General features: G+C 37.9%; 2 protein-coding genes across 3 annotated transcripts; both read right to left on the minus strand.

Moving 5' to 3' along the window:
* Window positions 1-1,490: 1,490 nt before the first annotated feature.
* LOC125676801 (uncharacterized) lies at window positions 1,491-5,292 on the minus strand. Its single transcript, XM_056159709.1, has 2 exons — window positions 5,214-5,292; window positions 1,491-5,088 (listed from the first exon to the last, which is right to left on the minus strand). Exon 2 carries the CDS (start codon window positions 5,035-5,037, stop codon window positions 2,092-2,094), a length of 2,946 nt encoding a protein of 981 aa, XP_056015684.1. The 5' UTR covers window positions 5,038-5,088; window positions 5,214-5,292; the 3' UTR covers window positions 1,491-2,091.
* A 2,646-nt stretch (window positions 5,293-7,938) lies between these two features.
* Window positions 7,939-17,635, minus strand: LOC125675940 (uncharacterized). 2 transcript variants are annotated; one of them, XM_048913796.2, is made up of 5 exons: window positions 17,471-17,635; window positions 13,931-14,574; window positions 13,243-13,302; window positions 11,928-12,017; window positions 7,939-9,483 (listed from the first exon to the last, which is right to left on the minus strand). In XM_048913796.2, exons 2-5 carry the CDS (start codon window positions 14,553-14,555, stop codon window positions 8,078-8,080), a joined length of 2,181 nt encoding a protein of 726 aa, XP_048769753.2. In that variant the 5' UTR covers window positions 14,556-14,574; window positions 17,471-17,635; the 3' UTR covers window positions 7,939-8,077. The 2 variants fall into 2 exon arrangements, with proteins under 2 accessions (XP_048769753.2, XP_048769751.2); XM_048913794.2 differs by lacking the exon at window positions 17,471-17,635 and adding an exon at window positions 16,540-16,792.
* Between the last annotated feature and the right edge of the window lie 1,583 nt (window positions 17,636-19,218).

Genomic DNA, 19,218 nt, shown 5'->3' on the forward strand with positions numbered 1-19,218 from the left:
ATGCTGGCTGTCGTCTGCTTCCTGTCGTCTGCTATGAAGTTAATATACGATAGACGTTTCCTGGAATAAAATTTTTTTGACCAAATGTAAACAATTTCGTACCTCTTTCCTTTTCCACACAGAATAAATCTTTAAAATTTACGTCAATGATAGGAATATTCAACGTGTTTCAATGTTCTTCTCGGACTTGTGATAAAAAAAAAAAAAAAAAAAAAATTAGCGCAATACCAGTAACGTTTTCAATCAGAAAACGACGGCAGACATATATTATAAGGGGGGATTTCTGGATGTTATATTATTATTATTATTTTTTTTAATGGTACAAATTTTGTCTTCAATGTCATATTAATTTTTCACGTTTTTAGAGACTAAATTACGCCCTTGTCATGTCTGCTTCCTTCTTGATGAATTGTGCACCGGTCGCATTAGCCGATAGAGGTTAGAGTGCTCTCTTCGCAACCGGAAATTCCTGATTCGACTCTCTAATCCAACTCGGCATTTAAACCGAAGACATATTTTAAACATAATCTTGAACGCTTTATTTGCGGTGACTTAGTGATAGAAGGTTCGCTTCGTAACAAGTACGTCGTGAGTTCGAGCCCCGCTTACGCCATGGCTGCGTCAAACCTAAGACGTAAACATACGGTAGGCAGTGATTGCTCCTTCGCTGAAACGCTCGGCATCTAGAAGTGAGAATCACGGGTCTTTCGGATATGATCCTAAAAGCGGAGGTCCCGTGTCGCGACAGGCATTGGCACGTTAAAGAACCCTCACTGCAACGACACTGAGCGCTAAGCAGAGGTCTAAATTTGTGGTACTTCACATACAACTCGTGACGTCTCATTATGAGTGAAAAAATCTCGGCGGAACGTAAAAACAACCAACCAACCATCGTTTTATTCGCTAAGCCCTGAACATTAAAAGTAAAAGCCATGGATCTTTCGAATATAATCTTATTAAACTATATCCAGAGTCATGGTCGGCGTTGGCACGATAAAGAACTCTTTTTGGTCCGGCTGTATACCATGCCCAATCAAATTTTGTGGCTCTTCACCCAAGGCTTGTGACGTCTACACTTAACACAAGGCTTGTAACGTCTACACATCAATCGTAACTACTCGGCTATTTCCGTAACCGCAAAAGGACGAGCGCGTGATCCGATTGGTCTACATATAACACAAGGCTTGTGACGTCTACACTTAACACAAGGCTTGTGACGTCTACACATTTAACACAAGGCTTGTGACGTCTACACATAACACAAGACTTGTGACGTCTACACATAACACATGGCTTGTGACGTCTACACATAACACACGGCTTGTGACGTCTACACATAACACAAGACTTGTGACGTCTACACATAACACAAGGTTTGTGACGTGTACACATAACACACGGCTTGTGACGTGTACACATAACACAAGGCTTGTGACGTCTACATTATAAGTGGAAAAAAATTTCGAAAGGAACGTAAAACAACATAAAAGAGACAAATTGAAATAAATTGTAAAATCAAGAAAAACCGCAAAGTGCATGTCATTTACGAGAGACAGGAAATGCTTATTTTTAATTTGTTAAAACGTTGTTTTATTTTACATACGGTAGTCAATCTAGGATAACGTATACACGAACTGCTTACGAAGCCCTAAACAAATACAACGGGGTGATTTCATTAACTTTGTCATTGTACAGGATTCTGGAATATTATCAGTTGTGTGTGCGGTAAAATCATCTTTCTCCGGTTAAAATGACTGGAACACATAAAGAACATCAATCACATCAATGTTCTTCTGTCACGCCACTGCAGACATGGCAGACGACAAGCCTTCTAAATTTCCTGGTCACACTATAATCTGCCAGACGTTACATATTCATAAAATGTCATCAAGTTCAGTTTTCACTCTGAATTGGTTTTTAGTTCATAAATGACTAGATTAATATTCCATCCCCTATCACTTGTCATTTTCCCATTCTGCAGACAAAGCATTTACTCCTCACTGTATACACTGCATGACCTTGCTACGGTTAAGTTTTTTCCTAACACGTATCCTGTTCTGGCATATATACAAAGACGCATGGCACATTGATTTATTTATAGAGCTTGATTTTCTTCACTTTGTTGGCCACGGGTTCTGTGACGTACAACATGTCCTCGCTATCCGTGCACAAACTCCCAGGTCGTTGTAACTTACAACTGTCTATGTACATAAGGAACTGACCATCACTGTCAATAACGTGCAGCACATCATTGTATTCGTCTGCAACAATGACGTGCTGTCTGCTGGTGGTTGTTACTCCAGTGCAGCCGAAATTTTTAAACCTTTTCGATTGGAGATTCCCCGTGTAATTGAACCTAAAAATGCCATATTTGTCGACCACCACAATGCGTCGGGCTCCCAAGTCCGACACAACCACATCAAGGTTTTTGTTTTCGTCAATGAAGTCTGCCCTGCAATAAAGCTTCTCGCCTTTGACATCGAATTGAATCTCTTGTTTGATTGTTGGTCCTGAGTAACGAACAACCTTACTCATTGCAAGATTATCGGATTCCATGCTGACCAAAATGTCATTGGCCGAGGTGCTGCATATGGCCATCGGGTACCATTTCTCTAGTTGGATGACCCGTTCTATCTCGCCGTTGCTCTTCACCAAATTGATGCATTTTGCATTATGATCGCTGTACAACAGCTGTGCGTCTCTGGTTAGCGCCAGATCAAATGGAGGATTCCCAGATTCAGAGTCGGCTTTTTCCACGAAAGTTCCCATTGAGTTCATTTGTTTTATTACTTTAGTATTTCCACAGACAAAAATCTGATTCGTGCTCATCGCACAGGAAATCTTGTAAGTGTAGGTATATCCGGCTTCATACACATCTGTTACTTTGGGTATATCTGAAAACTGGCTTGTTTCTTCGTCACTATGACCTTTGCTTGTCTCTGAGCAACTTTCTGAAGAAGTGCTTATAGTTTTTGCTTCTACCGGACTTTTTGATTCCTTAGAATCGCCATCTTCAGTTTTAGTCTTTGTAGTTGATTCTAAAGTACTGATAAACTCTGTTCTGGGGTTAGAACTCGATTTTGGGGGGCTATTTGATTCTGTAGAACTGCTAAGTTCTGTTACAGGTTTGGGACCGGAGTCCATCGAACCTTTAGATCCTGTAATACTTCTGACATCTGTTGTAATTTGCAGGCTAGGTTTCACTGGGCTGGTGAGTTCCGATGTAATGTTTGAACTTGATCTCGCCTCGTTTTTTCTGTCTTTAATGACACTTGAGCTTGCCTTCGTCAAATCATTTAACTCTCCCGGGGTGTTGGAGCCGGATTTTGTATCACTTGCTTTGTTGAGCTCTGCTGTGGCTTTCGAACTGAACATTAAAGGAACATTTAGCATCGTAGTAACTTTCGAGTATTCCCCAGGGCTGCCCAATGCCGTGATGACTTTGGGTTTAGTATCAGGGCTGCCTAACTCCGTGTTGACTTTGGGTTTAGTATCAGGACTGCCTAACTCCGTACTGACTTTGGGTTTAGTATCAGGGCTGCCTAACTCCGTACTGACTTTGGGTTTAATATCAGGACTGCCTAACTCGGTGGTGACTTTGGGTTTAGTATCAGGACTGCCTAACTCCGTACTGACTTTGGGTTTAGTATCAGGGCTGCCTAACTCCGTACTGACTTTGGGTTTAATATCAGGACTGCCTAACTCGGTGGTGACTTTGGGTTTAGTATCAAGGCTGCCTAACTCTGTGGTGACTTTGGGTTTAGTATCAGGACTGCCTAACTCCGTACTGCCTTTAGGTTTAGTTTCTGTTTCAGTGTTAGGCTGTTTTGATGGTTTTAACTTGGATTGAATAGGAATATCGATATCTATTTGCAGACTTCTTTGGATAGAAACCGTAGTTTCCGACTTCACTTTTGAGCTTGATTCAACATCTAAATTCCCGTTGATCTGTGTTGGGGTTTCTTTGCTGGGGGTCACGTGACTGCTAAGCTGTTTTGAGGCCTTTGGAATGCATTCCTCGATACCATTCAGGTTTGTGGCAGACTTTGGTTTTGATTCCGCTGGGTATTTTACCCTAGATACAGCGTTTGAACTTGTACCTGCTGGGCTAGCGTTACTAGGAATTTTTGAACAAAATTCCTTAGGAATAGCTAGTTTTCTGGTGACCTTTGGGCTCATTTCCAGCGCTACTTTATTGAGCTCTTTTGCCGTCTGTGAAATAGAATCCATCAGGTCATTCAGCTCAGACATTCTATCTGCTTTTGATTTCAATGGACCGCTACTCTCTTTGTTGGCTTTGGGATTTATTACGTCAGAACCAGTGCTGGGAGATGCAGATTCCGGATCAGAAACACCGTTTACTTTAGCTTTTATTTCCGTTTTAACAGAGGGAGATGGAGATCCAATCATTTGGTACAAGCGGTCCTCGGTGAGATGATGTGGCTGGAACCCAGTAACGGAAACCTCGTACCGGGACGGCATCTCTCTGAATTGCGCGTTCCTTGATTGGTACTTGGCTAACTTTTTGTTATTTTCTGTTGCTAGAAATCCGCGGTACTCTTTAATTGTGGCTTTTATTTCGGATCCTGACGTTTTCCATTTGGATTTTAGAGATTGGACAAACTCTATGTCGTCCTTTTCCATCTTTCCCGTTTCGGACAGATATCTGTTGATGACGAGGTCAACCACTTTATGCAGTTCATCTCCCAAATCCAATATGACGTGTTTCCTTTCTTTGTGTTTTTGGATAACTGTCGACAGCAAGGCTTCAACTTCACCTAAATTAGAATCATAAAGGGGACCAATGTTTTCTTCCAAATCCACTAGATCTCTCCGTATTTTATCTTTCTTCGAGCCACTAAGTGAATCGCATATATCGGAGAGAATTTCTAGGTGGGAGTCTTGGAATTTACTCGACAAAATACATTTCATACATATTGGTGCGTCACTTTGGTGGCTGCATTTTCTCGCTGTTTGTGTGTCTTCCAGTTCTTCACAAGGAAGATTCTCAATATCAGATTTCTGCAGATTTTCCATCTGGAAACGTCAATGCTGAGAATATGTTCCAGAATCCCCGATTTATCGTAACTAATATAGAAATATAGAAAACATTTCATTGCTTGTAAAACATATATAATTGGTTTTATTTATATTTATTTATTTTTAAATTTCAGATTAATTTTCAAAGAAGACAGAAGTAAAGAAAACCTCACCTTTAACATTGGCGCAAAACAATCCGTGTCATTTTGAACCTGTCGTGTTATGCAGTGTTAGGAAAAATTAAAAATAAAACGCCTGGCTCAGTGATATAAAGTAAAACGTCAGAACGTGACGCTAATCACGTGGTCCATCTGTGTAAATATAGCCCTCTTCTTACCGCGGAAGTCATTAAGACCTCGTTTTTTATATATTCGTTTTACACAATTATTGTTATATTTGATCTATCTTTAGACAAATTGTTAATAACTGTTATTTCCTCCATTTAAAAAAAATTTCTGAGTTCAGTCTAATATGAATTTCATTTGCAGAGAAATTCCAATGTTTGTGAGTTTCATATCTTACTCCTTTTTCCGTTTCTTTATTTCATAAGAGCGGAAAATTCTACATGGAATTAAAGTAACTGTAAACCTATCATGCCCAATAAAGTAATGATTTCATTTTCTCTATACGACATTGAATATTAAATTTCTCCCATGCTTGTCTTGTCTGCATTAAAATGCGCATTAACAATCAGGCACGCGCAAAAAGGTGACCTTTGTTGATTAATCTGGTTAACAAAACTGATTCTCACGAAAAAGGAAAGACAATTACATTTTTAAAGTTTATTTTAAAGAAAAATGGATCCTTTGTATCCTTCCGAGAAAGAATTTAACAATTCGTAATAAGCTTAAAGGATAGAACTTAAAAGTAAATATTTAACTTAAAAGAAATTTAGATACCAACATAAGAATTTGTGATTGTGCTTCAAAACAATAAATAAAAAATCCCGTAATAAGTTGGCAGTAATTTAGGCAAAAAAAGTATACTTGACTGTTTCTGAAACTTAACCATCTGATACTTTGGTAGAAATTATCTTTAAAATATGGGATTCTCAGAAGACTTTGACCTTACATTGCTGCCTCATTTATATTAATATTTCGAGAAAAAGGTAATTAATGCAAGTCAAGTACTTCGTGTTTATCCAAAACTGACAGTAGGTCAAATTCAGCACTGAATCACACGGCAGAGAGACGCACTGCAGCCCTAGAACAGCTCAGAGTTGGGGAGGTTTGGAGCTCAGCAGAATTTACTTATATCTACAAACCTCAGATTGTATTATCTATATACATTATCATGTTCAAACTATTTTCTTTTTAATGATACGCTGAAGTGCACAATATGAATGAGAGAGAGACAGAGAGAGAGCGAGAGAGAGAGAGAGAGAGAGAGAGAGATACTCGCACTGGAAGTTTAAAATTGTTATGAAATCATAAATGTATTTCCTGTTGTCATGACGACGAAAATGCGGTTATAGCCATCTTTGACCATAAATACTAAATGTAGTACATCTACATGTATGAATCTACCCCCCCCCCCTCCTTACTTCTAAAACTTCGTATATAAAATGGTAATTTTATTCTATTTTTAGTTGTTTACATATATTTGTTTTGTTTTGTGTAATGATAATGAATAGAGATATACAGTATTCATGTTGAGTTTGTCGAAGACAGGATGATCAGGTCATTTTCAAATATATAAATATATACAGGTAGATGTGGGGTTGATGAAGTAAATAGGAATAAAAAACAAATTATATCGTGATATGTGGCATATTGTCGAAAAAATGCGTCGTGTAAATTGATATAGTTTTTAATTTGGTATGTAGTCTCTCTTAGACTACTCCGTACATGTAGCAGGAAAAATGTCCATTTTCAATTTTCATAATAATATTCATCACATTACATGACAGGTCGTAAAGACAAGGAATTAAAACCTTTCTCTCTGTAATAGATAACATTTTTATATGTGTGACGAATCAACAGGAAAACATACGAAGGTAGGAGAAACCTTGTCTGGAATTTAAAAACGTTTGTGGTACTTTCCAAACTATTTTTTTTTCGTTTTATCTACGGGTTGTTAATGAAGTGTACCGCAGTAACTTCGACATTAACGATGAAGAGCAAATCACGTGACTCAAATGCGTAATCATTGGAGTGAACTATCAGAATTTTTAAAAAAAAAATTATTAAAAATTTCCATGTCTTCGCTCGCTATAAATTAAAAAAATCAAAGCACTGATAGTACTGCTAGACGGTGGCGTGGGCTGGGAAAAGCTTAGCTAAGGTGACCTTAAAACAGGACCGAGATTGTAACTGCCTGATTGAGCAATCATTAATGTTAATTCATTTTGTAATGATAATTCAGTAATGGTAAAACAAGATAATCGAGTTCATTGATAGTTAATTCAATCCAAAAGAAGACACATGTACGTATAGGTTAAAAATGCAATTCCAAAATAAATGAACCATTTATTTTCTCATAACAGAAAAAACCCGCATACCTATGCACTGTTGACTCTTGAGCTTACAGGAAATATGTTTCAGAACTTTGAGAATGATCACCTTGTCAAATGGAGAGTGTTCATTGGGACAAATGCTGTCGGACGTGTTTCATACCGAATGTTAGGCCGTTCTTGGCACACTGATATTGACTTTGGATTACTCCGTTTACCCGATAAAAGATATAGGGATCACGGTGGGTGTGACCGGTCGAAAGCGGATGATTACTCTTAAGCATACTCATCCTAAGTAACTGGTCCCACCTCTGGTATATCCAGGGATCAGTGTCTGCCCAACTCTCTATTTTGTATTGATTATAGGAGTTACAAGATTGGCCACTGTTCGTTATCTTCACTTTTTTATTTGTCAATTTTCATCTCTTCAACAAATGTACAACAAATTTCCAGTTGTTCACACTGAGCTTTATTCATATAAACTTTATAGTACATTCGATCACATTACATTGATATCAAAACATTAACGTATTGGAATGATAAACAGTAGTCATTTCCATCAGATAAAGGCGGTTGTGTTTACATCTAAAGATACCATCCAATCTTGAAGGACAAACCTTCATTGTCAAATTCACCACTTGTAAAGTAGTCCTCGTGGTTTTCGTCTTTTCGTTTCGTTACAAATTGACTCCATTCAAACTCCTCCTTCCATAGGGATTTGAAATCTTTCGACTTCATGATAACGTGATCTGTGATCGTGGTCAGCAAGCATTTCTCGTTTTTTACTTCAGAGACAAGTCTATTCACGAGTCTAGGATAAACCCATGGATGTACTTTGACAAGAAATGGGGAAGGTTCGCTATCTGTATTACGTCTTATGCGAGAGAGAAGAAGACTCAAGCAAGAATTGACCACAAAAAATTCTTGGAAATATTCATCGTTTGCGCAAACAGAGAGCATGGTGTCCATTATTATATTGTTTTGAAGTGCAAAACAGTCTCCACGTAGACTATACACATAGTTTTTCATATCGCATTCTAATCGAGTTTCAATTTCTTTAACTGAGCGTGGTGTGGCGTTAAAGAATCTACAAATGTTCTCATAAACAGTAACTTTCTCCACAAAATAATTCAGAAAGACAATTCCTCCATTTAATACAATGAACACTAAAATGCAAAAAATATCTTTATATCTGGAATCAGCAGAATATCGCATATCTTGAAGCAACTTTTGATATGTGTTAATGAAACCATCATTTAATATGCTGCTTCTTCTTTCGAATAATTTCTTATCGAGAGCAATCATGTGACATATTGTATGGAAACCTATTCCCTCCTTTTTAGCAACACGGACCAACTCTGCAGCTAAAAGATTCATGTATTCGTCACTCACTGTCCAATCGCAATGCGTATTTGATGTCTGAGGCACTGAGGTAGAACATTTTTCACTTCTGGTTATGTTGAAACCATGATTGAGTAAGTGATTGCGTAATAACGCGACGGATTGATTTTCGGATATTCCCATTCGAACACTCGTACTGGCGGGAAAGAGTGAGCATTTGACAGGGGAAGTTCTGAGATGTTCTAAATATTTCTCCCACGTCCCATCATTTACAGTAAGTAGAACAAACATAGTCTTTTTTGAAACGCAGTTTTCGTAAAGTCTATTGAACACCGCAACTGCTTTTTGACAGTGATTAACCTGAAAATTAAGTTCTTCTAGAACATCCGAGAGATATAATATGGTGATGTAGGAGTCTTGCAAGTCATCCTGAATATCATTGATGGTAAAATTAAATCTACATTTGCATATTTTGCCGTTCACTACAGTTTTATCCAACTTCTTCAGAATCGCTAAAGCGATGGCAGATTTTCCACTTCCTTTTGGACCAACAATGGCGACCGAACTAAATTTCAGCAGGTACTCGTATGATGTTCGGTATTGTTCTGTTTCGTGGAAAGTGTTATCATTGTCTAGTAACTGCCTCAAATCTAAAACGGAAAACACCTTTTTATTTTGTGGTTTTGATGCAAGGTGAAGATAACGAACAGTGATCAATCTCATAACTCCTACAAGCAATACAAATTAGATAGTTGGGCAAACACGGACCCCTGGACACACCAGAGGTGGGATCAGGTGCCTAGGAGGAGTAAGCATCCCCTGTTGACCGGTCACACCCGCCTTGAGCCCCATATCCTGATCAGGTAAACGGAGTTATCCGCAGTCAAAATCAGTGTGCCAAGAACGGCTTAACAATCGGTATGAAACACGTCAGACAGCATTTGACCCAATGCGAGGTTGTATTGACGAACTAGATCGTTATAACGACCATAGAATTTGCGAAATGCTGACTTCAATCGAGACTGTTGAAATCCCTGTACCATCAACTTGTTTGTCAGTAGCTTACCTCGATTTAAAAACTGACTATACCCAGAACAAGCTCTTGCATATCGAATCAGTTGAGATATATAAACACCATATGCAGATGATAATGGAATATTGCTACATAAATGTGGGAAGTTGACGATGGAGAAGCTGAAATCATCCCGTTATATATACAAATCAATAATAACTACTTCATCCCTTTAAGAAAGATCTGAATACTTATCAATAATAACTACTTCATCCCTTTAAGAAAGATCTGAATACTTATCAATAATAACTACTTCATCCCTTTAAGAAAGATCTGAAATACGAATTCAAAGGAATATCAACACGTAAAAAGAGATCATCTTTAACGCTCATGTAGCAGACACTTTCCAAATTCAGATTTTTGTCAGTAGGTAAAACAATTATATGAAGTATATTATGAGGTAAGCTACTGACAAACAAGTTGATGGTACAGGGATTTCAACAGTCTCGATTGAAGTCAGCATTTCGCAAATTCTATGGTCGTTATAACGATCTAGTTCGTCAATACAACCTCGCATTGGGTCGGGTGCTGTCTGGCGTGTTTCGTGCCGGTTGTTGGGCCGTTCTTGGCGCGCTGGTTTTGGCTGCGGATGGCTCCGTTTACCTGGTCGGGATATGGGGCTCACGGCCGGTGTGGCCGGTTGGCGGGGGATGCTTGCTCCTCCTGGGCACCTGATCCCACCTCTGGTGTGTCCAGGGGTCCGTGTTTGCCCAACTATCTATTTCGTATTGCTTATAGGAGTTATGAGATTGATCACTATTCGTTATCTTCACCTTGCATGAAAGAGTAATACACGAATGACTGCCAAGAATGACAAAAGATATGAAAGCGAATACTAAAGATATAATCAACAACACAAACACAAGGCAAATGCTTAGAGGGAATCCACCTCCTAGAAGACGAAACAGGAGCAGTACTACATGTACCCCAGGCGAAGGTCATAGGATATTGAGATGAAGGAAAACACAATTAAAAACGTAATTGTTGAACACAGATTTCGACAGAAATTCAGAGGATCTGCGAGAAGATGGATCACGTTAACGTTAAGATCTTGCTCGGGTTTTGCAAGCTTTGGAAGGGAACAACGACAGGTTCGTTGTTAGGACTCGTGGTTGTAGGAGAGATTTAGACAAGTGTAGGGGGAGATTTTTTTACCTTCAAGGTGTGTAAGATAAAATAAACACGAACTGACAGAGACTTTTCGTTCACTTGAGAGATATCGTTTGTAGGATTTTAATGAAGACTCGCAGCGGTGCCTTGACATCAACATATGTGTAATTTTTCGAGCCTCAAAACCAATCTTGCCCATGACCGTGATGACTGTTGCCAGGCAACAACGGGATATCATTATCATAAAGTAAATAGGCCTATAGCTCTGCCTCCATTTCTTCGCTCCCATTTATCCCATTTATCAAAGTTATCGTATGTATTCGCCAGGTTGCAGAAGTTGTCGTTTTAGACCTCATTGCAAACACTATTTAAAACAGTAAAACAACTGAACGGTATGTGTAAAGTTTCTGTTTTGTTAATTGATGAAATTCTTGTCTGTTTACAAAATAAAATCTGTATAAATATTCTGATGCGCGTTTATGTATTTTGTATCTGTTGTCATGTCATTGCAGTGGCGGATCCAGGATTTTCGAAAAAAGGGGGTGACACATAATTATGAAAGTAGCCATTTTGGGTACTAATCTGGAACTTTTCTCACACTATTTCTATTTTTGAAATTTGTGCTGAAAATCCGCCACTGCATTGCGTAACCAAAACGTCAGGTGAAAGTATCTCACTTTTGAAGCGGTGAGTGTATTCATACGCAAGAAAGCCTGATCAGCTGACTGACTTCATATCATCAAAAATTGAATGTCAATTCCATTAGTATTATCATTGACAAATGAAAAGATATGGGAATATGTTAATGGATACCATGAAATAAAATCATTCTGGGACAAAGGGTCCTCCTAACGCATTATTTCTTACTAAGAAAATTTTGAATATTTTAAACCAATGTCTTGATTGACTTACGTAGAGGCGTGTCCGGGAGGTGATCAAGCGTGTCCCCGTGCACAGACAAATCAATCGAACTCTCCAGAAACCCGGATGATAAAGTTCGAACTGTGGAAATATAAATCAAGAGGTCAATGGGCCACATCGCTCACTTGAGTCACCTTGGTCCATATTTAAAGATTTTCCCTATACATGTATATTCGCATGTAAAACTTTATCTCTACTGTGGCCCCAACCTACTCCAGGGGGTCATGATTTTTACAAACTTTAATCTGCATTATGCCACGAAGCTTTTATGTAAATGTAAACTTTTCTAGCCCAATGGTTCTTGAGAAGAAGTTTTAAAGATTTTCACTATATATTTACAAGTATATAAAACTTTGATCACCTATTGTGACCCCCTTCCCCCGGGGGACATGATTTTAACAACCTTAAATCTGCCCTTTGTCAGGAAGCTTTCGTGTAAACTGTTCTGGTCCAGTGATTCTTCAGAAGAAGATTTTTAATGATTTTCCCAATATATTTATATGTAAGATTTTGATCCCCTATTGTGGCCCCATCCTACCTTCGGGGCCATGATTTTAACAAATTTGAATCTGCATTATCTCAGGAAGATTTGTACTTTTCAGATCTAGTGATTCTTGAGAAGATTTCCAAAGATTTACCTTATATATTTGTATGTAAAACTTTGATCCCTATTGTGGCCCAACCCTACCCACCGGGGTCATGATTTTGATAAATTTAAATCTGCTCTATTCGGAAAGCTTTCATGTAACTTTCAGTTCCTCTAGATCAGTGGTTCTTGAGAAGATTTTTAAATGACTCCACCCTATTTTTACATTTTTATAATTATCCCCCCTTTCAAGGAGACATGGCCCTTCATTTGACTAAACTTGAAAGCCCTTCACCCAAGGATGCTATTTGCCAAGTTTGGTTGAAGTTGGTCCAGTGGTTCTGGAGAAGAAGTCGAAAATGTAAAAAGTTTACAGACGGACAGGCGACGGACATGTCATCAGGAACTTTCAGCTCAGATGAGCTAAAAGTACAGAGTTTACATTTATTTTTCAAGGTGAAGATAATGAACAATGATCAATTTCATAAATCCTATAAAGATACAAATCTAAAAGAAGCGCAATCACGGACCTCTGGACATACCATAGGTGGTACCAGGTGCCTATGAAGAGTATTACATATTGGATTACGAGAGTTAAACTATAGACATTTCTGCATATCAAATAAGTATTATACATAATACACAATTTCTTCAATGTGACTTAATTACATTAACATGAATAACTTGGAGTGGCAATCGATACAAGAAAAAGAAAAACACCTTCTATTCCAGAACTTTTCCTTGGATTGCCGGGTATTTCAATGGACGCTCCTGATGTCTCTGGAAAAAAGTGAAAATGGTTATTGTTAGATACGTTTTGTTTAGAGTTTTGGACCGAGGGGGCGATTGACTTTGAAATTAGAGTAAGTGTCTCGTTATGAAGTTTTTCCGGTCGTCAGAGGGCCTCGAAATACGCTTACTCTTTCATCGAACGCGACGAACCAAAGGGTTGTGGTCTCTGACACGAGACACAATTTTGCGTCTCACCCAACAGACCATAACAATTAGTACAGACCGCCGTGTTAAATAAATAACAAATACCTAATCATCAAAAATGTGTGTAAGGTCTGAAAAACATTGAAGTTAGACTTCATCAACGATTCATTCGAGAATTTTAAAAATTTATAATGACAAATTGCAAACCTTACCTTTTGCATTTTCTTGACGATCGGTTAAAATTTCTTTAATTTCGGCTATTTGACGTGATACAAACCGGACACCATTTTACGTCCCACCCAAGAGACCATATTAAATAGGTAATACAGATTGTGTTTAATAGATAACGAACACCTAGTCATCAAAACATTGTGTAAGGTCAGAGAACATTTAAGTTAAAATTCATCAACGATTTATTCGTGAATTTTAAAAATTGACTATGATGACAAAATTTCTTTTTTGCAAACCTTACCTTTTGCATTTTCCTGACGATCGGTTAAGATTTCTTTAATTTCGGCTATTTCACGTGATACAAACCGGGCCTCCTGTAACGCTCTCTGGTATTTTTCGCACAATCGCTTGTCCATAATACAATTTTGCAGAGATTGTAACCTTTGGGGAAAATCTATACCGGTAACGGCTTCCATCCTTTTACATACATCAAAAATGATGGACCAATATTTTCTGAACTCAGTCTCAGATATTGAGGCAGAATTGGTGTGGCCAAAAATTTCATTTCGGATTATTCGTATCCTTTCAATGTCATCACCAAGAGTTGTTTCCTGGTCGTTAGGAATACTGTGTATCCCCCAACCGTTTGTAGGCTTACATACTTTTGTACACATATTCCGTATCAATGTGTAACATAAAGTGATATCAAAATCTGAATATTTTGCATTTACAGCATTTTGGATCAGTCTCCATTGTTCCGCATTGAATCTGAAGGAATGTCCACATTTTTTGATTTCATTTACCAGATCTGCTGGAAGGACGTTTGCAGAAAGGATTAAACGAAGAATCTCAGACAGGTGATCTAAAGTAGTTATTCCGAGGAGGGAGAATCTCGTGTGATCATCGAATCCTGTTTCAGACGCCATTTTAGTAAAAGTCCTGGTACTGAAAATAAAGAAAAACTTCTTTATCTTCTCATTTTTCTTGACAACTACTCACCATAATTTCACAGCATTACGGAACGATAATGCATGAAAACAATTATGAAAGTGAATCGACATCAGCATTCGATCTGATTGGGTGTTGTTTTACGTTCCATTCGTGAATTGTACCCATATTCATAGTGTAGACACGTCACCAGATTTAGGTGAAGTGCAACAAATTTTGTATTATGCATGACAGAGGCAGTAAGGATGAGACGTTTTCATAGAAGGACAATTAGTTTTGATATCTACTTGGGAAGTTCAGGTAGCGCTCTTTCGTTATGGTGCCAAAGCCTACCGCGACACGGGACCTCTGTTTTTAAGGAACAACAAACAACCTCATATGGATGATATCTAAAAGACTCGCGATTGTGTCTTTCAATTCTAATTGTGGGAAGGAACGCGACTTATGTTATACGCCTTAAATTTGAATCGAACCAGGGACCGTACGCCTGACTACCGCGACTGACGGAGGTCTGAGTGACGAAATAAACAAAAAATAATTCCGATAACCATCCAAGTTTTTGATAAATATCATTGAATTATGTACTGTAATTCACCGTGTTGGGATACCGACGTAGAAGGTAATTCAACTCTTGACCACACAATCGGTATCTCCCTCTTCACAAGGTTTTAAGCTGGATATACTATATACAGGTATATACAGGTGTTAATTCTTATGTTGGATATACTATATGCAGGTATATACAGGTGTTAATTCTTATGAACATATAAATCCCAAGCAATAAAATCTACGACTTCAAATTCCGTCATGTAGATGTTAAGAGTTAAATGAAAATAACCATGTGTATTTTCCACCCACGCCCATCCAGTTGTTTCCTTTCATGAAGGTTCTATACAGGGACGTGTTTGTAGATGAAGATTGAACCCGACGTTTATAAGTATATAGGATGCTCTGTGCATCGGAAACACAGTCAGAAGTCCCGGCAACATCATGTGATCAGAGACGAGGAAGGAAATGGAGAGAGATATTACGTTTTGTGCACGAGATACATGTATAATTAATAGTAAACATATCAGATAACATTTTACTCAAGAGGGGGGCAATAAGTACATTCTATGGTAATGAAATCAAAAGTTATCAATAGTGTCATAGATTGTCGGTCAAGCAATACATGTACACTTACTATCAGCCTTGATAACAACTAAGCGAACTTATACACTGTTGTTATAGAAAGTACTTACAAAAGGTCAAAGTGCAGTTTATACGTGTGTACCGCAGTCTTATATGTATCTATAACGTTTTATCTTAAATAGTACACGTACTGTATACATTGATATGTGTTAAAAACAAGTCAATTTAAAGTTATAAGAGCGTTTTCTACATATAATTTTAAAATAAAAGTGTTGTAGATACAGGACTCTGTTTAGATTGTATCTTATGAACACTTCTTGTAAGACATCCCGTGAAATAATTCTGCCATGCTTGGTGACCAAATTGTAAATCACACCAGAAGTCTTTTAAGAAATGTAAAACAGAATGGGCACTAAAAAAGACCTTTAGAAGTTACGACGGCCCGGTCATCCGAGGTCTCCAATTTATCTGAAACTATTGAACTTTCATTAAAATAATGGTAATTAAAATAATGAGAGCACTTCTACTAGAACTAATATAACACGAGAAATGCGTAGTAAAGGGTGGCTGTATGAAGCTTACATCCATATAATTCTAAGTTGTATAGACGGACTGCATACACCTTTAGAAAGCAGGGTAGATAGAGTTACAGAAGAAATAGTAAAATAACAACAATAGCACGTAATAAAGGGTGGCTGTATGAAGTTTACCTCCATATATATCTATATATCTATCTATCTATTTATATTGTACAGACGGACTGCATACTTTACATAGCAGGGTAGATACAGTGATGTTAGAGGTAAGAGAAGGTTGCAGGGAATAATTTACCTCATTATTGATTGAAATCAAGAATCCCATCCATTTTGGAATCTCACGGAGAACTGTATGCTACCTACATAATCATTCCTTTAACTTTCTGACATCATAACAGATGATAGTACCTACATTTCGCACAACTTTTAACCAATGCAGTTTGTTATCTAAGTACTTGCTCGAGTCATGTTATTGAGCTATTTATATCAAACCGGAAATTTCAAGCTGTCTTCATTGATGAAAATATAAGCTCACAGGAGTCGGCAATAATAATGGGCATAAATATTATTTACATTATTTACAGGAATGCAACGCGATTTCGGCAAAATCTGCTCCGGTGCTATATTGCGTAAAAAAACACAGCAGTACCCGGTATAAATAACAGCAGTACCCGGTATAAATAACAGCAGTACCCGGTATAAATAACAGCAGTACCCGGTATAAAAACACAGCAGTACCCGGTATAAATAACAGCAGTACCCGGTATAAATAACAGCAGTACCCGGTATAAATAACAGCAGTCGATGTGTCCCACCTGATTTCTGGATTTGTCATCTTTTTAAATGACGTCAATTACACTAAAATTAAAAATAAACACACTTTCGAAAATATTAACTCTCCATAAGTTTTTGTGTGACGTCGCGAAGCTCAGTGGTAGTATTTATGCCCATTTCTCATATATTTCTACTTTATTGATAAGCTTCTGAATGGAAAACTGCTATCAATGACAATACTTTACTGCATTATAAAAGAATTCAGTTTACCAGATAATCAGAGAATATTGATGTCTGAACGATTACGTCATGTTTAATTTTAGTCGTGTGATTAAGCCTAGAAGAAAATCTGAAGACAAAAAAAAACACCCAAAAAACAATCGACGTTGTCAACATAAGCGTTTCCTAAAGTATAAACAAGACAGAGTGTGGATGAGGGAAATAGATCTTACCTTTACAGCTATCGTCTGCTCTGTAATCAGTAAGGCAGACTTGACTGTATCCGTGAGCACAAACGAAACAAACACAGCATTAAAAGAGGATAAGCACAGACAGTCTCCTCGTGTTCTCCGTCCCGGAAGGTATCTCCATGTGATGACATTAAATAATACGATCTACTTCAGAGGAATGTAAACCGGAATTTTGTAATGTTTTATACTTTTAGGAACACTAAATATTTCACTCAGACATGTATGGAGGCGTCACCATTGCCCGTGAAGGGCAGCAAAAAAGGACTATGCTCGGTGCATATGGTCTTTGAGCAGGGAGGGATCTTTCTCGTGCTACACCTGCTGTGACACGGGACATCGGTTTGGCGGTCTCATCTGAAGGACTACCCCATTCAGTCGCCTCTTGCGACAGGCGAGGGGTACTAAGGACCTATACGGGCTTAAACATGTAGGTAGGGGGTATACATCAAAGACAGACTAATGAAAAATCATACTTCACTCTTATCTCAATACTTGTATTTCATATTGGTGTAGTTAATAAATCATAACCCTGAATTGCATGTAATCCATACATTTCGCAAATTCTATGGTCTTTATAACGATTTAGTGTGCCAATACAACCTGTCATTAGGTCAAATGCTGTCTGACGTGTTTCATACCGATTGTTTTGCCGTTCTTGGCACACTGATTTTGACTGTGGATAACTCCGTTTACCTGATCAGGATATAGGGCTCGCGGCGGGTGTGACCGGTCGACAGGGGATGCTTACTCCTCCTAGGCACCTGATCCCTGGCAAACTAGATAGTTATAACGACCATAGAATTTGCGAAATGCTGACCTTAAAAGAGACTGTTGGAACACCTGAACAATTAACTTGTTTGTCAGTAGCCTGCTTCGATTTAAAAACTCTCCATAAGCAGAACAAACTCTTGCATATCGAATCAGTTGAGAGATATAAACACTATATGCAGGTGATAATGGAATATTGCTACATAAATATGGGACGATGTCTAACTCTGTCTAATCCTCCCACAGTTTTTAAAGTGAGAACCTTCTTATTTCACAGAGTATTTGTATATTTTTTTGGTTTCATTTTTCTTCATTTTTAAAGAAAATTACAGGTTGTTCAACGTAGTCAGTTTTGAGGAAATACTATACTAAATAAAAGAATTGATTTGTTATTTTAACTTCGCTCATAGTTTTGAAGCTAAGGCCTATGAAAATAACTTGAAGATGTGCACAGTACAAAGATTTTGATTGTCAACATTTTTTTTATTTTCTTTGATGTTTAAAATGTTTACATGTTGTTGAACTTCGCCTTTGGGGAACTATTTTACACACAGAACTCTTGGTTTCTCTGTCTACCTCCTGTCAGTTTTATGATGCAAAGAAAATATGTGACATCCTGATGATGGCTGATACTACCTGAGGAAAAGTTCTACAAATCATGGCTTAACAGAAACATCCGAAACTAGCTTTTCACGGGCGTATGTTGTACCATTTTCGGTACTCTTGTTTCATTAAGCGCGCGGCTCACTTGATATTGCCCTAAAATTAATTTTACACATGTAATATTTCTTCAAATATGGGGTATCTCTATTATGATAAATCTGACAGGAGCCAATAGCTCGGAACTTACCGCCTTAACCTATGTACAGCATGTAATGGCACTCGCTTTGTTGTTCCAACAGTATAATCAGTTCATGTTGTTCCAACAGTATAATCAATTCATGTTGTTCGAACAGTATAAT

This window comes from Ostrea edulis, chromosome 3 (assembly GCF_947568905.1).
Source record: "Ostrea edulis chromosome 3, xbOstEdul1.1, whole genome shotgun sequence".
Classification (NCBI taxonomy): Eukaryota; Metazoa; Mollusca; class Bivalvia; order Ostreida; family Ostreidae; genus Ostrea; species Ostrea edulis.

Coding starts and splice junctions, on each gene's coding strand:
- LOC125676801 (XM_056159709.1), bottom strand. CDS start 5,037: ATGGAAAATCTGCAGAAATCTGATATTGAGAATCTTCCTTGTGAAGAA.
- LOC125675940 (XM_048913794.2), bottom strand. Junction 13,303..13,930: donor TCGTCAGGAAAATGCAAAAG/GTAAGGTTTGCA, acceptor ACTTTTTTCCAG/AGACATCAGGAGCGTCCATT. Junction 12,018..13,242: donor GAAAAGTTCTGGAATAGAAG/GTGTTTTTCTTT, acceptor ATATTTCCACAG/TTCGAACTTTATCATCCGGG.